A 21820-nucleotide genomic window follows, 5' to 3' on the forward strand; every position below is an offset into this window, starting at 1 on the left:
AACATCAACGTGGCTGTAGTGGAGCGGGTCGAGAGTTTCAAGGTCCTTGGTGTCCACATCACCAATGATCTATCATGGTACAAACAAACAAAGGCAGTCGTGAAGAGGGCATGCCAACACCATTTCCCCCTCAGGAGACTGAAAAGATTTGGCATGGGTCCCCAGATCCTCAAAACGTTCTCCCGCTTCACCAATGAGAGCATCCTGGCCGGTTTCATCACCGCCTGGTATGGCAACTGCTTGGCATCTGACCATAATATGCTACAGAGGGTAGTGCGTACGGCCCAGTACATCACTTGGGCCAAGCTTCCTGCCATCCAGGACCTATATACTAGGCGCTGTCAGAGGAAGGACCAAAAAATTGTGAAAGACTTCAGTCACCCAAGTCATAGACTGTTCTCTCTGCTACCATATGGCAAGTGGTACCGGAACACCAGGTCTAGGTCCAAAAGGCTCCTTAACAGCCTCTACTCCCAAGCCATAAGACTCCTGAACAGCTAATCAATGGCTACCAGGACTATTTGCATTGACCCCCCCCCTTTGTTTTTACACTGCTGCTACTCACTGTTTATTATCTATACATAGTCACTTTACCACTACCTACATGTACATATTACCTCGACTCATTATTGTTATTTGATTGTCTTTTTATTTGATCTTTTACTTTAGTTTATTTAGTAAAAATTTTCTTAACTCTATTTCATGAACTGCATTGTTGGTTAGAGCCTGTAAGTAAGCATTTCCCTGTATGGTCAACACCTTTTGTATTCGGCGCATGTGACAAATAACATTTGATTTGATTTGATGGCCCCTCCACTGTCACTCTCCCCAGCATCACAGACACACACACATCACATCTCACACACATCATCAAACAGCAGGCAAGAGCCATACCGCTGGTCGTCAGGCAGGGCCAAGACAAGCCACACTCCCACTCCTACTCACACTCACACACACAGGCGCTCCATAGTAAACCAATCTCCTGCTAGAGAAGGAGAGGGGAGGGAGGGTAACAAATCCATGAAATCCTTTCAGAGACGGTGTGGGCTCCAGACCAGATGACTGGGATGTTATGCTGCTACAATGATGCTCTAAATGTCATTGGGACAGATAGCATCTACCTCTTACTGGCAGAGTAAAGCGCTTTCCCTCCCTCTACCCTTTCTCTGTGTCTTTCTCTATCCTTCCACCCTCTTTTCTCACTCTCTCCCTCCCTCCATCTCTCTATCCACCCTTTCCCTGTCCCATTTCTCCCCCTCCCTCTTTATATATCTCCCTCTGTCTTAGTAAAGATGGACAGAGGTCTCTGATGAGGTTAGATCATTTTGTGGAATAGAGGATGGGAGAAGGTAAAGCGATAGAGATTTGAAACGTCTCCTGTGTTGATGGCAAGCATCTGTCACTCCTCCCATCCTCCCGCCCTGATAGCGCTCCTCTCCTCTGACAGGCAGGGCTGCCTCAGCCTCAGTAATTGTGGTGTCGTTACAGAGCTAATGGTGCAGCAGGTACCGCAGGCTCCCACAGAAACACTCAAACCCCTCCTAACGCTTTCCCTAACGCTCCCGACAAAATAAACAGCAATGAATCAAGGGTGCAGTCCCAATTTTACAGAGGAATGGTTATGATGTTCGGAGCGTGTGTGTGTGTGTGTGTGTGTGTGTGTGTGTGTGTGTGTGTTGGGAGGGGGTGGATAATAGCTGTGGCGAAGTTACAGCACCCTGGGTTATTGTTATGAACACCAGAGGGGAGGGGAGATGGCCCGTTACGGACAGACTCCATTCCGGCTCATTGAGAACAGCCAGTTGCACGGAAGGCTGTATGACACAGTACAGGCCAAATAGAAGAAGGGGGTTGAGGGGACAAACTGTATTCTCTGAGATGGCACCTCTCTCTAAGTTATACAGCATAGCCCCTCAAGGCACAATGAGGAGGTTTTCTGCAGTGAAATCAAAACTCTTGGCACGTAGGCTACCAGTCTCTGCACACACACTCTCTCTCTCTTATACATACACAGATGAAAACACACACACACACACACAGGCTACCCATCAGCAAATTAGCTGAATAAAGAGTATCTCTTCGCTGGGTCGTTTGAGTGGCTAATTACTCATCAATGCATGCTGTGTAGGGAGAGAGAAGAGAGAGAGGGGAGAGAGGGAGAGGGGAGAGAGAGAAGAGAGAGAGGGGGAGAGAGGGAGAGGGGAGAGCAGAGAAGAAAGAGAGAAAAGAGAGCGAGAGGAGAGAGAGAGAGGAGAGCAGAGAATAGAGAGAGAGAGAATAGAGAGCGAGAGAGAGAGAGAAAAGCGGAGGAGAGAGATCAGTTTAGCATCAAGAGATAGAGCTTCAAACAGCATCAGATGAAAGCCAAAGCTTTAATTAAAACCTATTTGTATGAGAGAGATTTGAACCCCAAAATGGAGGGGAGAGAGAACATAAATACACACTTTTCTAGATGCAGGAATGAGATCATATGAAGCCATTAGTTTAGATGATGTGCTGACTTTATAATGCCTGAGCAGGGTGCCAAGCTCTGGTGTAGCTCACACACCCCCTCAGCCCCCACAAGGCAGGGGGCCCACAAGTTACGCCACTGGTGCCAAGACATTGAGAGTAACCAAGTCGGATATTGCTGGGGTTGCGTCCCAAATGGCACCCTATTCCCTATATACTGAGCTACTTTTGACCAGAGCCCTATGGATAGTCTTCCAATGAACGATTTATAAAGGGAATAGGGTGCCATTTGGGTCAGACTGCTGATAATTTCCCCTTTGTGTCTAGTTGGAGTCCAGCTGGATGGTGTAATAACAGTTAGCTGTAGATGTAGCGATGGCTGTGGTCCTCTCTGGTCTCTTTGTCTGACAGACAGAGGCTCTTAGCTGGGTGTGAACCCCTTCGGCTCAGCATCTATTATTGATGGACACACACACAGTTTGATACACACACTGTGACACACATACATTGTGGCATGCACACACGCACACGCACAATAATATATGCCATTTAGCAGATGCTTTTATCCAAAGCGGCTTACAAATCTAAGCCTAGCATCAAGGCTCTCTCTCTGGTGGAGTCCAGGCTCACAGAGGGAGAACTGTCTTTCCTGTAGCTGTGGGAGCTATGGCCCAGTCACAGTGTGAGAGGGGAGAAAACATAGACCTACTTACACATTCAATAGACTTTTAACAGGTGCTTCATATAAAACTAATGTTAACAGGAAAAATGTAGTCCCCACGCTGCTATTCTCCAGTGGTGTAAAGTACTTAAGTAAAAAATACTTTCAAGTACTACTTAAGTAGTTTTTTGTAGTATCTGTACTTTACTTTACTATTTATATTTTTGACAACTTTTACTCTTACTCCACCACATTCCTAAAGAGAATGATGTACTTTTTACTCCTTACATTTTCCCTGACACTCAAAAGTGCTAGTTACATTTTGAATGCTTAGCAGGACAGGAAAATTGTCTAATTCACACACTTATCAAGAGAACATCCCTGGTCATCCCTACTGCCTCTTATCTGGTGGACTCACTAAACACATGCTTCGTTTGTAAATTATGTCCTAATTGAAGCGTGCCCCTGGCTATCCGTGAAAAAATAAAAAACTAGGAAATGTGTCCAGCTGCTTTGCTTAATATAAGGAATTTAAATAATTTATACTTTTACTTTTGATACTTAAGTACATTTTAGCAATTACACTTACTTTTGATACTTAAGTATATTTAAAACCAAATACTTTTACTCAAGTAGTATTTTACTGGGTGACTCACTTTTCTATTAAGGTATGTGTACTTTTACTCAAGTATGACAATTGGGTACTTTTCCCACCACTTCTATTCTCCTGTAGTGTATTTAACTATTAACAACAATTCATCCCCATGTCAGTGTGACCAGATAAAACCTCCAACTATATTGTTGTTCTATGTGTATTGTATTATATTGTATTGTATTGTACTGTATTATATCGTATTGTATGTGCTTTAGGTGGTAGCTTAATCTTTTAGGGGGTGATTACTCACACACACACAACCTCTGGTCATTGTATTTCCTCTGACTGGTGTTTTCGGAGAATACTGTATGTGACTAATGGAGCCTTGTAAAACATGGCACACCTACTTAACATAACATTGTCACTGTTAAAAGGGATAGTGTGACATTTTGGCAATTAAGCCTCTCCGTGCAGGATGTCTCTGTGTGCAGTTTGAAGGTAGTTTCTGGAGCCATTGCTAACTAGCGTTAGAGCAATGACTGGAAGTCTAAAGAGACAGTTAGCATACTTCTCAGCAATTTCTACAACAATATAGCCTATCCTTAACCACCCACTTTATTCTCCCAATAAACAGTCTTATAATGATTGATCCACTTCCATATGAATCTTATTATATTAGATCTATACATTTTTACACTCTTAAGAAAAAAAAGGTGCTATCTAGAACCTAAAAGGGGTATTCAGCTGTTCCCATAGGAGAACCCTTTGATGAACCATTTTGATTCCAGGTAGAACCCTTTTGGTTCCAAGTAGAACAATTTTGGGTTCCATGTAGAACCCTTTCCACAGAGGGTTCTGCAGGGAACCCAAAATGGTCATATCTGGAACCAAAAATGGTTATATCTGGGACAGCTGCAGTAGTAGTAGTTTTGGAATTGTTAGGTTAGATTACTCATTGGGTATTACTGCATTGTCGGAACTAGAAGCACAAGCATTTCGCTACACTCGCATTAACATCTGCTAACCATGTGTATGTGACAAATAAATTTGATTCTATTTGATTTGAACCCTTTTGGTACCCTTTTTTAAGGAGTGTATAGTGCTATGAATGCTCAGCCTGGTTTAGTACGTGGCCATGCAGGGTTTAATGTCCTTTGAGCAGCAGTACAGTATGATATGACCTTTATCCGTATGTTGTGGGACGGAACTGGGGAATGGAGGTGACTGAGCCCCCTCTACTCACACGAGCTGCCAAAGCCATGAGCCAGCATGCTCCCACACTGCACTGATCTATCCCCCTGCAGGGTGTGTGTGTGTGTGTGTGTGTGTGTGTGTGTGTGTGTGTGTGTGTGTATATGTGTGTATATGTGTGTATATGTGTGTATATGTGTGTGTGTGTGTGTGTGTGTGTGTGTGTGTGTGTGTGTGTGTGTGTGTATGTGTGTATATGTGTGTATATGTGTGTATATGTGTGTGTGTGTGTGTGTGTGTGTGTGTGTGTGTGTGTGTGTGTGTGTGTGTGTGTGTGTGTGTGTGTGTGTGTGTGTGTATATGTGTGTATACGTGTGTATATGTGTGTATATGTGTGTGTGTGTGTGTGTGTGTATATGTGTGTGTATATGTGTGTATATGTGTGTGTATGTGTGTGTGTGTGTGTGTGTATATGTGTGTGTATATGTGTGTATATGTGTGTGTGTATATGTGTCAGAATGTGTGTGTGTTACCTTTCCTATCGCATATGAAAAAAGCGTAAAGGTCATACATGAAATGTCATAGGTAGTGTATTCTCCTACTGGACACGCCTACTGGCGTGTGATATCACCTCCCCCTGTCCAGCCCCTGAGGTGTGTGCCACTGACCATACTGTGGGCCTAGTCACAGTTGAGGATAATATGTACTCAGAAGGCAGCACAATGTTTAAAGAGCTATTCCAACGGACTCAATGGTCATTTGGCAAGCAGGGCCATGGCTAGGCCTACCTGCAGTGTTGCTTTTACCATGCATTAGTGATGATTGATCCAATTAAAATACAATAAATACAATGGGCCTCCTTGGCCATGCTTGACTGCAGATTGTATTACACTAGAATTACCAAGAAAGAATAAAAGTGTTCACAAATCATAGCAAGGAGCTGGTCAAAGGAATGGCCCAAAGCCTTGTCTTAGCACCACTGTTAGGCAGCGTTAATAACAAAGGACTTTTTTAGTGCGTCGTCGCACTATATCTACACAATGCTTATCAGACTAAATGAGTTTGAAACATTCATACCCCCGAGGAAATCTCTTTGATATATGCTCATACGCAAATGAAAAAAAGAAGACATTCTTTTAAAACAGAAGTAAAACTAGCAAAGCAAAGCTTATCAGATGCCCAACAAAAATATGTCACAGTGGAGGGGGGGCCTGACTATAAACACAGGGGAACAGAGCAGCCTACAAGTGCTGCACGCCTTTAGATACATCGTGTCACAGTGTTTCTGTAGTTAAGATAATAGGTAAGGCAGCTATAATTTGCACTGATGACACGGATTAAAGTGCTGGAAGGTTTGACTCCATTCCGGTGCTCTGCTCCCCTCTCCCTCTGCCCAAGTGTTTTAGCTGTGACATGCCAAACGGAACAATCTAATATCTAAACTGACCACTGTGACTGCACAACAGTATTGTAGAACCAGTATGAAGAATGTGCACTCAGCACAGTTAGTGAGCCGTGCTCTTCTCTCTCTCTCTCTCTCTCTCTCTCTCTCTCTTTCTCTTTATTCCCCTCATGGCAAGGCATTGCTCATTCTAATGAAGCCCTAGCAGAAAAGAAACACAAGAGAGATAGAGAGAGTGATTGTGTGTGTGTGTGTGTGTGTTTTAAAGATGACATTTTCTGGTAGGGTATGGTTTAAGAGAGAGGTGAGGGAACAGCCTAAAAAGAACAACCTTTCTGCTGAGTGTTTGGTATACTGTGTCCTCTCTGCACATACCTGTATCCCTATATCTCTCCCTCTCTCTCTAACCCTCTCTCTGCACATATCCCTATATCTATCCCTCTCTCTCTCCCTCTCTCTCTGCATGTATCCCTATATCTCTCCCTCTCTCTCTCCCTCTCTCTCTGCATGTATCCCTATATCTCTCCCTCTCTTTCTCCCTCTCTCTGCATGTATCCCTATATCTCTCCCTCTCTCTCTCCCTCTCTCTGCACATATCCCTATATCTCTCCCTCTCTCTCTCCCTCTCTCTGCACATATCCCTATATCTCTCCCTCTCTCTCTCCCTCTCGCTGCATGTATCCCTATATCTCTCCCTCTCTCTGCACATATCCCTATATCTCTCCCTCTCGCTCTCCCTCTCTCTCTGCACATATCCCTATATCTCTCCCTCTCTCTCTCCCTCTCTCTCTGCACATATCCCTATATCTCTCCCTCTCTCTCTGCACATATCCCTATATCTCTCCCTCTCTCTCTCCCTCTCTCTCTGTATGTATCCCTATATCTCTCCCTCTCTCTCTCCCTCTCTCTCTGCACATATCCCTATATCTCTCCCTCTCTCTCTCCCTCTCTCTCTGCACATATCCCTATATCTCTCCCTCTCTCTCTCCCTCTCTCTGCACATATCCCTATATCTCTCCCTCTCTCTCTCCCTCTCGCTGCATGTATCCCTATATCTCTCCCTCTCTCTGCACATATCCCTATATCTCTCCCTCTCGCTCTCCCTCTCTCTCTGCACATATCCCTATATCTCTCCCTCTCTCTCTCCCTCTCTCTCTGCACATATCCCTATATCTCTCCCTCTCTCTCTGCACATATCCCTATATCTCTCCCTCTCTCTCTCCCTCTCTCTCTGTATGTATCCCTATATCTCTCCCTCTCTCTCTCCCTCTCTCTCTGCACATATCCCTATATCTCTCCCTCTCTCTCTCCCTCTCTCTCTGCACATATCCCTATATCTCTCCCTCTCTCTCTCCCTCTCTCTGCACATATCCCTATATCTCTCCCTCTCTCTCTCCCTCTCGCTGCATGTATCCCTATATCTCTCCCTCTCTCTGCACATATCCCTATATCTCTCCCTCTCGCTCTCCCTCTCTCTCTGCACATATCCCTATATCTCTCCCTCTCTCTCTCCCTCTCTCTCTGCATGTATCCCCTATATCTCTCCCTCTCTCTCTCCCTCTCTCTCTGCACATATCCCTATATCTCTCCCTCTCTCTGCACATATCCCTATATCTCTCCCTCTCTCTCTCCCTCTCTCTGTATGTATCCCTATATCTCTCCCTCTCTCTCTCCCTCTCTCTCTGCACATATCCCTATATCTCTCCCTCTCTCTCTCCCTCTCTCTCTGCACATATCCCTATATCTCTCCCTCTCTCTGCACATATCCCTATATCTCTCCCTCTCTCTGCACATATCCCTATATCTCTCCCTCTCTATGCACATATCCCTATATCTCTCCCTCTCTCTGCACATATCCCTATATCTCTCCCTCTCTCTGCACATATCCCTATATCTCTCCCTCTCTCTGCACATATCCCTATATCTCTCCCTCTCTCTGCACATATCCCTATATCTCTCCCTCTCTCTGCACATATCCCTATATCTCTCCCTCTCTCTGCACATATCCCTATATCTCTCCCTCTCTCTGCACATATCCCTATATCTCTCCCTCTCTCTGCACATATCCCTATATCTCTCCCTCTCTCTGCACATATCCCTATATCTCTCCCTCTCTCTGCACATATCCCTATATCTCTCCCTCTCTCTGCACATGTGAAAATATCTCTCCCTCTCTCTCTCCCTCTCTCTCTGCACATATCCCTATATCTCTCCCTCTCTCTGCACATATCCCTATATCTCTCCCTCTCTCTCTCTCCCTCTCTCTGCACATGTCAAAATATCTCTCCCTCTCTCTCTCCCTCTCTCTCTGCATGTATCCCTATATCTCTCCCTCTCTCTCTAACCCTCTCTCTGCACATATCCCTATATCTCTCCCTCTCTCTGCACATATCCCTATATCTCTCCCTCTCTCTCTGCACATATCCCTATATCTCTCCCTCTCTCTCTCCCTCTCTCTCTGCATGTATCCCTATATCTCTCCCTCTCTCTCTCCCTCTCTCTCTGCATGTATCCCTATATATCTCCCTCTCTTTCTCCCTCTCTCTCTGCACATATCCCTATATATCTCCTCTCTCTCTCCCTCTCTCTCTGCACATATCCCTATATCTCTCCCTCTCTCTGCACATATCCCTATATCTCTCCCTCTCTCTCTGCATGTATCCCTATATATCTCCCTCTCTTTCTCCCTCTCTCTCTGCACATATCCCTATATATCTCCCTCTCTCTCTCCCTCTCTCTCTGCACATATCCCTATATCTCTCCCTCTCTCTCTGCACATATCCCTATATATCTCCCTCTCTCTCTCCCTCTCTCTCTGCACATATCCCTATATCTCTCCCTCTCTCTCTCCCTCTCTCTCTGCACATGTCAAAATATCTCTCCCTCTCTCTCTCCCTCTCTCTCTGCACATATCCCTATATCTCTCCCTCTCTCTCTCCCTCTCTCTCTGCACATATCCCTATATCTCTCCCTCTCTCTGTACATATCCCTATATCTCTCCCTCTCTCTCTCCCTCTCTCTCTGCACATATCCCTATATCTCTCCCTCTCTCTGCACATATCCCTATATCTCTCCCTCTCTCTGCACATGTCAAAATATCTCTCCCTCTCTCTGCACATATCCCTATATCTCTCCCTCTCTCTCTCCCTCTCTCTGCACATATCCCTATATCTCTCCCTCTCTCTGCACATATCCCTATATCTCTCCCTCTCTCTCTCCCTCTCTCTCTGCACATATCCCTATATCTCTCCCTCTCTCTGCACATATCCCTATATCTCTCCCTCCCTCTCTCTCTCCCTCTCTCTCTGCACATATCCCTATATCTCTCCCTCCCTCTCTCTCTCCCTCTCTCTCTGCACATATCCCTATATCTCTCCCTCCCTCTCTCTCTCCCTCTCTCTCTGCACATATCCCTATATCTCTCCCTCTCTCTCTGCACATATCCCTATATCTCTCCCTCCCTCTCTCTCTCCCTCTCTCTCTGCACATATCCCTATATCTCTCCCTCTCCCTCTCTCTCTGCACATATCCCTATATCTCTCCCTCTCTCTCTCCCTCTCTCTCTGCACGTATCCCTATATCTCTCCCTCTCTCTCTCCCTCTCTCTCTGCACATATCCCTATATCTCTCCCTCTCTCTCTCCCTCTCTCTGCATGTATCCCTATATCTCTCCCTCTCTCTCTCCCTCTCTCTCTGCACATATCCCTATATCTCTCCCTCTCTCTCTCCCTCTCTCTCTGCATGTATCCCTATATCTCTCCCTCTCTCTCTCCCTCTCTCTCTGCACATATCCCTATATCTCTCCCTCTCTCTCTCCCTCTCTCTCTGCACATATCCCTATATCTCTCCCTCTCTCTCTCCCTCTCTCTCTGCATGTATCCCTATATCTCTCCCTCTCTCTCTCCCTCTCTCTCTGCACATATCCCTATATCTCTCCCTCTCCCTCTCTCTCTCTCTGCATGTATCCCTATATCTCTCCCTCTCTCTCTCTGCATATATCCCTATATCTCTCCCTCTCCCTCTCTCTCTCTCTGCATGTATCCCTATATCTCTCCCTCTCTCTCTGCATGTATCCCCCTCCCTTCCCGCCCTTCCTCTTTCTCATGATAAAAATTCCATGGCTGGTTAATTTCTCTCCCTTGTAAAGCTGAGTGGAGGGAAAGAGTAAGGCCAGCACAGTTCAATCAGAGAATAATCCCCCTCTCTGGGCTCAGCTAGGAGCCGGTGACATGGTCAACACTGGAGAGGCTGGACCACTGGACCATACTGGGTAGAGGGGATGATAGGATGCTCAGATTATGATGATGTGTGATGGTGGTTAGATTAGCAGAGCTGGATATGTATCTAGTCAGTGGTTTTATGATATAGAGTGTGTGGCTGTGTCAGAGTCTTTGATTTCTGCTGAATCACTGACTGGTTATCATACACTCTTAGAAAAAATAGATGCTATCTAGAACCAAAAAGGGTTATCCTTTTGGGAACCATTTTGGAACCCTTTTTTCTAAGAGTGTATATGGTTGATATGATCAGTTGTTTCATGTGAGGCTAATCAAATCGGTACTTTTGTATGAGGTCTGAAACAGTATGTATTGATTAGAGATGAGTGTGGTGGGGCTGTTGTGCCCGTTCCGACCGTGTGTCCCTGTCTCTGACTGAGTGTCTGGAGTTGGAGCGGTACCTGCAGACAGAGCCCAAGCGTCTCTGAATAACATGTGTAGATTAGGGATGAGTGTTCTCTCCTGTACTGTTCCTGTTTCTGACCGTGTCTCTCTCACCCTTACAGACGTGTCTGGAGTTGGAGCGGTACCTGCAGACAGAGCCCAAGCGTCTATCAGAGCTGTTTGACGAGGAGCTCGACTGTCTCCTGACGCCCACCTTCATGCAGGGTGCTGACAGTGATGAGGACCTGATGGACCCCCTAGACCCCCTCCTCCCCAGCCTCCCCGACCAGCCCAGCCCCCTCCCCTCCTCGTCTCCCTTCCCAAGGTGCTACAGGCCCCACAGCCCCACAACACCAAGGCCTCGGGAAAAGAGTCTGGAGCGAAGACCACCAAGGAGGGGGTCAACGGGGTCAACGCTGCTCAGCTGAGTGCCGTCACCTCCCTCACACCACCCTCCTCGCCTGAGCTGGGCCGCCACCTGGTCAAGCCCATGCAGACGCTCACCGCCACGGCCGACGGCACGCTCACTCTCAAACTGGTGGCCAAGAAGGTTGGTCTGAATGCGGCCAAGCTGGTGGCCACACACTCCACTCTACCCTCGCCGCCCAGCAGGGGGGGGCACAGTGACAGCGAGCAGGGGGCTGGGTCGCTGGGGGGAGATATCCCAGAGAACAAGAAGAGGGTCCATCGCTGTCAGTTCAACGGCTGCAGGAAGGTTTACACCAAGAGTTCCCACCTGAAGGCACACCAGAGGACACACACAGGTAAGACAGAACCTAGGCCTGACCATAACTATGGGCCATGCATCATGCACCATGCAATCAATCAACTGTATTTCTGAAGCCCTTTTTACATCAGCAGTTGTCACAAAGTGCTTAAACAGAAACCCAGCCTAAAACCCCAAACAGCAAGCAATGCAGATGTAGAAACGCGGTGGCTAGTAAAAACTCCCTAGAAAGGCTGGAACCTAGGAAGAAACCTAGAGAGGAACTCTCAGGCTCTGAGAGGCGGCTGGGTGGAGATTACAAGGTTACACAGCCAATAAGGCCAGGTCATGCACTAAACACACTGCTTGAAAACACACTGTCTAACCTGACCAAGGACCATGCATCTACAATTACAAGACCCTGGGAGAATATAGGTTTAGGTTTAAACTCTGCCTGAAAACATCTTCTTTTTCAGTATAAGTGCTCAGCTTGATATGTGTGAGTGCAAGGATTGCAATCCAGTGTGGTGAAGTAGAAACACAGAAGCAGTCTTGATCTATCGCTCTATATCCCCCTGTGAGATCCTTCCAACGGGCTAAAAATACATAGGTCTTAGCTCTGCAGTGCAGCCTCTCTCTCTCTCTCTCTCTCTCTAATTCACCTCAGTGACTCTGAGTCTCTTACTGAAAGCAGTCCAGTCTCTCCGTCCACAAGCTGCTAGCGGTGGGAGTGGTACGGTAATTGCCAATGGATTGATAGACTGACAGGTCTAAATGGCTAATTCAGCCATGTCTACTGCAGCCTGGAGTATCTCACCACCACTGGCCTCCCAGTGAACCTCGGAGAGAGAGAGAGAGAGAGAGAGAGAGAGAGAGAGAGAGAGAAGTGTTGGCATCAGGTTAGCGCTAGCCGTAGCGTTAGCATCAGTGTTAGCGACGCTAATCCTTTCCTGAGGCCTGCTGTTGACTCGGCAGGTTTCACCGCTGCCACTAGAGCGCTAGCGATGCTAATCACCAGCGAGCTGATGCAAGCCATTCATTCGCCCCCTCCTCCTCCCACACCCAAAAAATGAGAGGAGGGTAAGGGGGGAAAAAGAGAAGGGTAGAAGAGAAAACAACACCCTTAAGACATGCTGCAGCATGCTGCTGTGTAGCCCCAGCCCCGATATGTTCATTACAAGACAAGAGCAGCACAGTACAGTAATTAGCCTAATCCTTCTGTTTTGGTTATTATGTCCATACATCAGTGACACACAGGGAGGGAGATTAAGATTAGTGCAGGATTTAAGGGGGGCCCTTGCTTCATGAGGATGACATGCTCCTGGATGGCCCCATCAATAACAGTTGGTAAGGAAATACACAGCCTTTCACTGAGGTTTAATAACCATAGAATTAGAATGACTAGAATAACTATAGAATTAGAATGACTAAAACGAATGTTCATTCTAGTGATTCTAATTCTATAGGTTGAACATTGTTCTAGAATGTGAGCAGTCAGAACAGAAACCCACCCACTATTTTCCTATCTTCAATCCTCTGGTGTTGGGAATGGAATGGATTCTTTGTTTTAGGGAGACGGGAGCTGCTGCATGGATGGAACTCTAGGAAATGTGAAATGGGCCATAATTGTCTGAGTCAGTCTGTTTGTCTGTCTGCTGTAACTTCAGCTGAGAGATCATAATAGGCTCTACACTCTATCTCCAGTTGGCTAAGGAAATGTAATTAACTGCAGCACACAGGCACCTGTGATGCTGATGGGAGGGAGAGGTGGGTGATGAGGTGGGGGGGTGCGTTGCTAGGAGACCATATCAGAACAGGCGAGAGGAGAGTTTGTAAATGGCTGATTATTTGCAGCTCCTGGTATCAGTCTCAGCCTGTTTTAACACAGTGCTGCCCATTCCAACTACCCCTGCCCCTAACACCACCCAACCCCCAAATACACTCTCCCCCACCCCCCAAAAAAGCTACCACCCACCCCAACCTGCTCCCTTTTTTGGGGTTTGGGTTGCCTGGCAACTGTATTACACTCATCCAGAGCAGAGCCATAATTGGCTGGTGGCGCTGAGTGTCCATGACTGGCGGATTCAGGCGGCTGCACGCCTCTCTCCCTATCTGTCTTACTCGCTCTCTTTCTGTCTCTCTCACACAAGCTCTCTCTCTCTCTGTCTTACTCTCTCTCTTTCTGTCTCTCTCACACAAACTCTCTCTCTCTCTCTCTCTCTGTCTTACTCGCTCTCTTTCTGTCTCTCTCACACAAACTCTCTCTCTCTCTCTGTCTTACTCTCTCTCTTTCTGTCTCTCACACAAACTCTCTCTCTCTCTGTCTTACTCACTCTCTTTCTGTCTCTCTCACACAAACTCTCTCTCTCTCGGCCGGTTGCTAGGCGACTCCATCATGCATCCTCGCCTCGGCAAGTTATAATTGGCTGGCGTAGTTGTCGTGATGGTGGGTCCAAGCCGACCCTGCTTCATTCTGTCAAGTCTGGAGAGGGGAGGGAGGTATAGGGAGGGGGGTTAATGCAAAGAGGAGGAGCTGATGGTAGTGGAGAGGAGGGGGAGCTTTGGCCAATTACTGAGGAAGGGGTGTGAAATGTTTGCTGTCTTGCACCTGTGGCCTCAAGACTCCAAAATGACTGAGTGGTCCTTGAAGCCAGCCTGCCTGCCTCCATCCCTGCCTGACTGTCTGCCTCCCTGCCTGCCTCCCTGTCTGCCTGCCTGCCTTCATCCCTGCCTGTCTGTCTGCCTGCCTAACAGGCTCTCATGACAAGGCAACACTGTCTAGGGATGTCATCTGCTACAGGTTTTACACAGTGGGGGAGAATGAGCAAATAAAAAGCCTCAGGTCTTTTGGCAAAATGTTTATGAGTGTATCAAGGGGCAAAGGCAGACAGATGTTCAGAATGTGTTGCATTCATGTGTTCACCCCAGAGGTAGAAGAGTGTTATATGGAGTGTGTTGAGTGGAATCTGGCTGTAAAGTGGTGTTTGCTGATACAGTGCTGAGGTGTTGCCTTCTCCCTGGCTATCTCCGAAATAGCACCCTTTTCCCTATATAGTGCACTACGCATAGGGCTCTGATCAAAAGTATACAATATATAGGGAATAGGGTGCCATTCCGGATGCACACTCTCTCTCTAACAGCAGCCAGTACTGGGTCATTATACAGTACCCAAAATGCCCTCTGCTGATTTGAATAATATTCAAAACACGGAAAGAAAAGCACAGCAAGTGATCCTGAGGTGTTTCTGCCCTGCAATCTGTCACACTACCACAATCTCACCACAGACAATGGATCAAATAAGAAAAAGAAAACAGAATAAGAAAAGCTCATGTGAAATAAACCGGGATTCGAGGTATCATTCACAGACCATTTGCCTTTTCTCTTCCCTCTCATCTTACAACATGGACGATGGGGGGAGTGGGGGGATGAAGGGGTGAAATCGAGGAGATGAGGGGAGGTGCGTTGCATCATCTCACATCACTCAGTCCTCTCCTCCTCCGCCACGTCATCCTTTACTTTCCGTTGCATCACCGTGGTCTCCGCAGATTCCACATCGCACTGAGATTATGTCAAACAAAACCACGTCATCCTTTACCGTCTACTGCTGGGGTCACCTCCAATATACTTTTGCCAATGAAATCACTGATATTCTTCTGCTAATCAACACTTCTTGTAGCAGGTTTTTTGTAGCAGAATAAATTACTTGAATCAACAAGTCCTGTGGAGTACCATCCCCATCATTCACCCCTCCACGCACAGCCTCTCTGACCCTACGGGTACCGTCCGTTATCCTCACCCTCTGCACCCTCTGTCTTCCACTGTCGCCTGTGATTTGGACGTACTGCTGCTGTACTGTTTGAGACGCTTAGATTTCACTCTAATGGTACTTTAGTCTAGTTAGGAAGATTGGTGGACACGGTGATATGGAAAGACGGTCGCAGCTGGCTGACTGGAAGTACGGTATTACTTCCCATTAAGACCCTAATTATCGTTACCACTCCCAGATCTGAATCAACCAGAGCAGCAGCGCTCGGCAGCAGCGCTCGGCAGCACCGGGGCGTGTGGTTCCCCCTCTACCCACCCCAAAACCCTCCCCGGATTCAGCGCCCTCCCACCTTCCACCAGCCAGGTCCAGGCCCATCCGAACACAACCTGGTCCTCAGGGTACGGGCACCCACCCTCCCGCAACCCGCTACACCCCCCCTTTCCCATCCCAAAAAGTAAAAGAACCCCCTGCCGGAGGGCCTTTCTATCAGGGAGATAAAACTACAGCTTGTGAACAATAGATATCTCCCTCTCCCATCTGTTCAACTGGAGAGAAACTTCATTTGAATTTCAGATCTCTCCACAGGGGGTCCAAGGGGGAAGAGGAGAGGCGTGGGCGGGGAGGGGAGGGGAGAAAACTGTTTAATTTTTCTGGGTGATTTTAGTTTTAGGATTATGAATTAACACGGCATCTCTGAAAGAATTTGTTTAGCGAGCTCTGGGAGTCTATGATTGGTTGATGCAAAACCCTTGGTGTGTAGTCCTGGGTTGGGTAACACAGGTACATTAACTAGTTAGTAGGATCGCACACTGGGTAACACCAGCAAATGAGTTGGGAGAATCTCATCTCACACGGGTGATGATGTAGCACACTCAGGTGTGTCAATCATACAGACAACACCCCTTTACTTATCAGTAGCCTACATGTCATTTAGACAACTGCACAATTATGTTCCATTACAGTATAACTACACAGGTGTTGTATAAGAGCAACTTAATGGTATCCACTATTGCTACCACAAAAACAGAAAGTCAATGTAACTGCAAAAGTAATCATCCCCCCCCCACCTCTGTCTGTCTGTCTTGTCAGGTGAGAAACCGTACAAGTGCTCCTGGGAGGGCTGTGAGTGGCGTTTCGCCCGGAGCGACGAGCTGACGAGGCACTACCGCAAACACACCGGGGCCAAGCCCTTCAAGTGTACCCACTGCGACAGGTAAGTACCACATCCATTACATACACACACAAGCACACACGTCACTGACCCAGTAGAGAAGATATGACAACGTGGCTCTCGCACGATCCATCACATGCACTCGTGTATGTTCAAACAAACGATCTCTCACATTGAACAGTATTGATGTTGGAAGGAGAGATGAGATGAATTACTCCCATAGAATGCAAAGTACTTTGAGTTGGAGAAAAAAACTAGCTACATAAATGAAAGTCATTACTGTAATGTCCCCTTGGACAGCCCCAGTCCCAGTAGCAGCGCTCCCTCATTCTCTGTCTTCATCATGTGCATAGCAGCACTCTAGTCTACAGACGGGCTCTCCTCTCCTCCCTGGCAGCTAGCAGTTAGCACAGGCTCTGCTCCAGTCTCTGCTGAATAACTCAGTCACAGGCCAGTCCTGTGATGCCCATTACCAAATGACGACTGTGAATAGGCCATTCTCACAAGCTGCTCTCCCCTGCTCCCCCTAGCCCCAGCCAGGCTGCTGATGGCACTCACATTCAAATCACAAATTAACATTGTGGCCTTCTAAAAGTGAGATGGTTATGTAATAGAGTAAAAAATTAACTTGAGAGAGAGAGACAGAGAGACAGAGAGACAGCAACCACAATGTGACACTTATCAGACCTCTGTCCTGCTGGAGACACAAAGGCAGCCCCTTTGTCTGAAGACAGCAATGTATGTGTGTGTGTGTGTGTGTGTGTGTGTGTGTGTGTGTGTGTGTGTGTGTGTGTGTGTGTGTGTGTGTGTGTGTGTGTGTGTGTGTGTGTGTGTGTGTGTGTGTGTGTGAGGGCACATGTATATTAGCGTGGAGCTCTGAGTGATAAGCTGTCAGGTGACAATAGCGGGAAGCCGTCACCCTGTCTGAATCCCAAATGACACCCTATTCCTTTTTAGTGCACTACTTTTGACCAGAGCCCTAGTCAAAAGTGGTGCACTGTACAGGGAATAGGGTGCTATTTGGGACAGATACCCCTGTTTTTCCACATGCAAGCTGCAATCCCCCTGCAGAAGGGGACTGCTTTACAAAGCCCACCACCTCCCTTCCTCCTCCTCCTCCTCCTCCACACACACACACACACACACACATACACACGCACACTCCCCAAATCCACCCCACTATAAGCCTAAACACTGATCCAAGACCAGCCATAGCCACTGTGCATAATGCCCCACAGCCCCAATCAAGCCCACAACACTGACTAACCAGGGGGAGTGCATCATCAAATCTGTGTTCCAACACTCATTACCAGAATGTATCCTGGCTATTGGCTAACAATGGGGCTATTTGGATCGGGCCTGCTATTGTTAGGATAATTGACAGGTCCAGATGCCAGGCCTACTTTAGACACACACAGCCTCCAGCCTCTTGGATGTGAGCTAAGCCAGCCATTCAGGCAGGCAACCAGTTCACACACACACAAACATTCACTCTCTCTCTCACACACACACGCCCACTGCAAACACACACATACACACACACACTCAAACGTGCTTCCTCGGACCCAAGGGGACTCTAATTGGACCCTCCTGGTTCCTCTAGTTTGGGTTTTAAACCTAACCCCTTCCAGAACACTGCTGGAGTCAACTAATCTTACTGGAGTGTATTATGCATGTTCTGCTGGCACACACACACACACACACACACACACACTGTATATTCACACACACGCACAAATACTCCCACACACACAGCTCTGGCACAGAAATGAAGAGACATAAATTAAAGCAGGGAAGGAAGGAAATGCAAGGAGCAGCACTGCAGTGTGTGTGTGTGTGTGTGTGTGTGTGTGTGTGTGTGTGTGTGTGTGTGTGTGTGTGTGTGTGTGTGTGTGTGTGTGTGTGTGTGTGTGTGTGTGTGTGTGTGTGTGTGTGTGTGTGTGTGTGTGTGTGTGTGTGTGTGTGTGTGTGTGTGTGTGTGTGTGTGATAAAGAACACCAGTAGGGGTGCTGGCTGGATCAATACCTATAACTCATCTGCTGATTATGTCTTAGTAGTATTTCACACACACACACTGAGACTCTGCTGTAAAATGGCTGCCAACACATTGAGTGTGAATGAGATGACAGTGGATGCATCCCAAATGGCACCCTATTCCCAATATAGTACATTACTTTTGATCTGGGCCCATAGGACTCTGGTCAAAACTAGTGCACGTTATAGGAAATATGGTGTCATTTTGGACACATCCAGTGTTTGAGGCTGAACCATCAGCGCGTCTTAAAAGCCCATCCAAATGATTTCCTTATTTACATTGTTCTCTGACACAGAATAAGATAAATATGGACGATAATGCATTAAGTATCTGTCCCTCTCTTCTGTCGTCGTCAACAGTTTTATTCAAACTGTAGACTGGGGTTGAGTCCCAAATGGCACCCTATCCCCTCCATAGTGCACTACTTTGGCCTAGAGCCCCATGGGCCCTGGTCAAAAGGAGTGCACTACAAAGGCAATAGGGCACCGTTTGTGACGCAGACTGACACAGAGGTTAACTCAACCCAGTCTTCTGCTAGGCCTTTGAAGCGTTTTGTGAGTGACGCGACCATCAAACAGGCACGTTGATCTCCCCTCTGTGAGGCAGCCTGTTCAGGCGCCTTAGGGAATGCCTGGCTACAGTAGATGGGCCAGGAGGAACTCACTGCTGTGTTACCACATTACCATCAGAATGGGAGGAAGTTTAACAGTAAATACAGTCAGTGTGTTGAGCTCTCAGCCTCTCTCTGAGCCTTTCTGACACACACACACACACACACACACACACACACACACACACACACACACACACACACACATACACACATGATCATGTGCGCACACACTCACAGACAGGCACGTCATTAATCCTGCCTAATCAAGCTGGGACCCCCTGCAGGGCGAGGCAGAGGGGGAGAGGGGCGGAGGGGTACGGCAGGGGGGAGACAGGGGCGTACCAGCTGGTGTGGCGGCCCCTGACAGTGACTCGGACGGCCATCTGTCCAGTGGAACTTACTCAGCCCCCACTGGCACTCTCTAGCAGACACACACATAGACTAGACAGGTACAACATAGACGGTTGAAAGGGAAGAAGCGAGAGCTAATACAGGAAGTTGTGAGGGAAGGAGAGAGAGATGTTGAAAAAGAGAAGACAGGGAATGAAAGAGATTTTGCCAGAAGTCTTGAATTGCAACCTGCGTCTGGTCTGCCCTATGATCCCAAAGTGTCACTTATAATGGTTGATGGAAAGGTATAGATGAGGTGGACAGAAAGCGAGAGAGAGAGGAGGACTGAAGTGCAGCTTTCTCTTTCATAACCAAATCTTGTGTTGTGTTCTTCCACCACCTGTATACACCACGGCTAGCTGGAGAAATAACATGTCCTAGTCTTAGTTATGTCTGGAGAGAGAGAGACACCTCCTTTGGATTTACATTGTAGAGCTGTCTGTGGACAAATTAATTATGGATACAGCCGTCGGCAAATTGAATTTTTCATTCCTCAGTTCACTCTCCCACATTTTGTTTTCCAGCTTGCTTTATTCACATCTGTTGTGATTCATTTTATTGCTTTGCATGAGTGTAATACGATAATCGACCCTTAAAGGACATGTGGCGTATATTCTCCCTGTCTGCTGTTATGTATCACCCTCAACAGTAGCAGTAACCAGTGAGTTGAATGGATTAGTACCGAAACAGGCCTACGGGCCGTTGCTCCCTCCACCCTCCTCTTCTGCCATGACTCAAACGCTGCATAACTAATAAGGGCTTGGCTTTCTGCGATAGTATTTCACCTCTAGCTGTGGTGTAAGTCGCAGAACTGCATAAGTCAGGGATCTTGATTTGCGGCTGCGTTTTGGAGAATTATCACTCATGCTCTTTAATAAACTAAAGAGAAGGAGCAATCCGGTTGCTGATTTGGCATGTCCTCATTTTATAACGTTCAGTCGCTAATGTGAGAAAAATGAAGTGAGATGTCATTTATTATTTGTTATTTTTAAGGGACAAATGTTGTTTTTCTGTCATTGTGTGTCTGGTCCTCACTCTGTCCGTTTTACACAGAGCCTTGTTTTCTCACACACACACTAGCTGCTGATCTAGAATCACTAAACACAGATTATTATACACATTTCTTTCTGTTTCATATATACCTCTGCAAGGGTTTGTCATTTCGGATCAGCAGCAGGAGAGCACAGTCTGTTCTAGCATGGTAACATATCACTGATTTCTACAGAGATTATCGGAGTGTCCATTCCAACCTCAACAGTTCTCCAGCCAACATCTGGATGTCCTGTACTGTTTCAAATCTGGGCATCCATCTAGCTAAAGGCACAGATCAGTCATGCTTCCCGACTACCTTTCTGAATGCGTAACCATTTGTACCTACTGTCTATTGATCAAAATCAAATCAAATTTGATTTGTCACGTGTGCCGAATACAACAGGTGCAGACCTTACAGTGAAAGCGCTTAACCCACAATGCTTAACCCACAATGCTTAACCCACAATGCTTAACCCACAATGCTTAACCCACAATGCAGTTTTAAGAACAAAAGTGTTAAGAAAGTATTTACTAAAATAAACTGAAGTAAAAAATAAATAAAAAACGTAATTAAAACATTTAAAATAAAATGAGACAAATAGAAAAATAAGAAAAAATGAAAGAGCAACAATAAAATAACAGTAGCGAGGCTATATACAGGGGGTACCGGTACAGAGTCAATGTGCGGTGTCACAGATTAGTCGAGGTAATTGAGGTAATATGTACATGTAGGTAGAGGTAAACGCGACCATGCATGGATAATAAACAGAGAGTAGCAGCGTAAAAATGGGGGTGGGGGATAATGCAAATAGTCCGGGTAGCCATTTGATTAGCTGTTCAGGAGTCTTATGGCTTGGGAGTAGAAGCTGTTAAGAAGCCTTTTGGACCTAGACTTTGTGTTCCGGTACCACTTGCCGTGCGGTAGCAGAGAGAACAGTCTATGACTAGGGTGGCTGGAGTCTTTTGACATTTTTTGGGCCTTCCTCTGACACCACCTGGTATAGATGTCCTGGATGGCAGGAGGCTTGGCCCCTTGTACTGGGCCTTCCTTTGACACCACCTGGTATAGAGGTCCTGGATGGCAGGAAGCTTGGCCCCTTGTACTGGGCCGTACACACTACCCTCTGTAGCGCATTGCCGTCGGAG

General features: G+C 46.9%; 1 protein-coding gene across 1 annotated transcript in view; it reads left to right on the forward strand.

Annotated features, from left to right (window-relative positions):
* The window catches only part of LOC112237965 (Krueppel-like factor 7), a 75463-nt gene that overhangs the window by 46058 nt on the left and 7585 nt on the right, over positions 1 to 21820 (forward strand). Inside the window, 3 exon segments of the mRNA XM_024406568.2 lie at positions 11084 to 11252; positions 11255 to 11725; positions 16523 to 16646. Of these exon segments, the coding sequence (XP_024262336.2) occupies positions 11084 to 11252; positions 11255 to 11725; positions 16523 to 16646 (764 nt within the window).

The sequence above is a fragment of the Oncorhynchus tshawytscha genome, linkage group LG03 (assembly GCF_018296145.1).
Source record: "Oncorhynchus tshawytscha isolate Ot180627B linkage group LG03, Otsh_v2.0, whole genome shotgun sequence".
Taxonomy (NCBI): domain Eukaryota; kingdom Metazoa; phylum Chordata; class Actinopteri; order Salmoniformes; family Salmonidae; genus Oncorhynchus; species Oncorhynchus tshawytscha.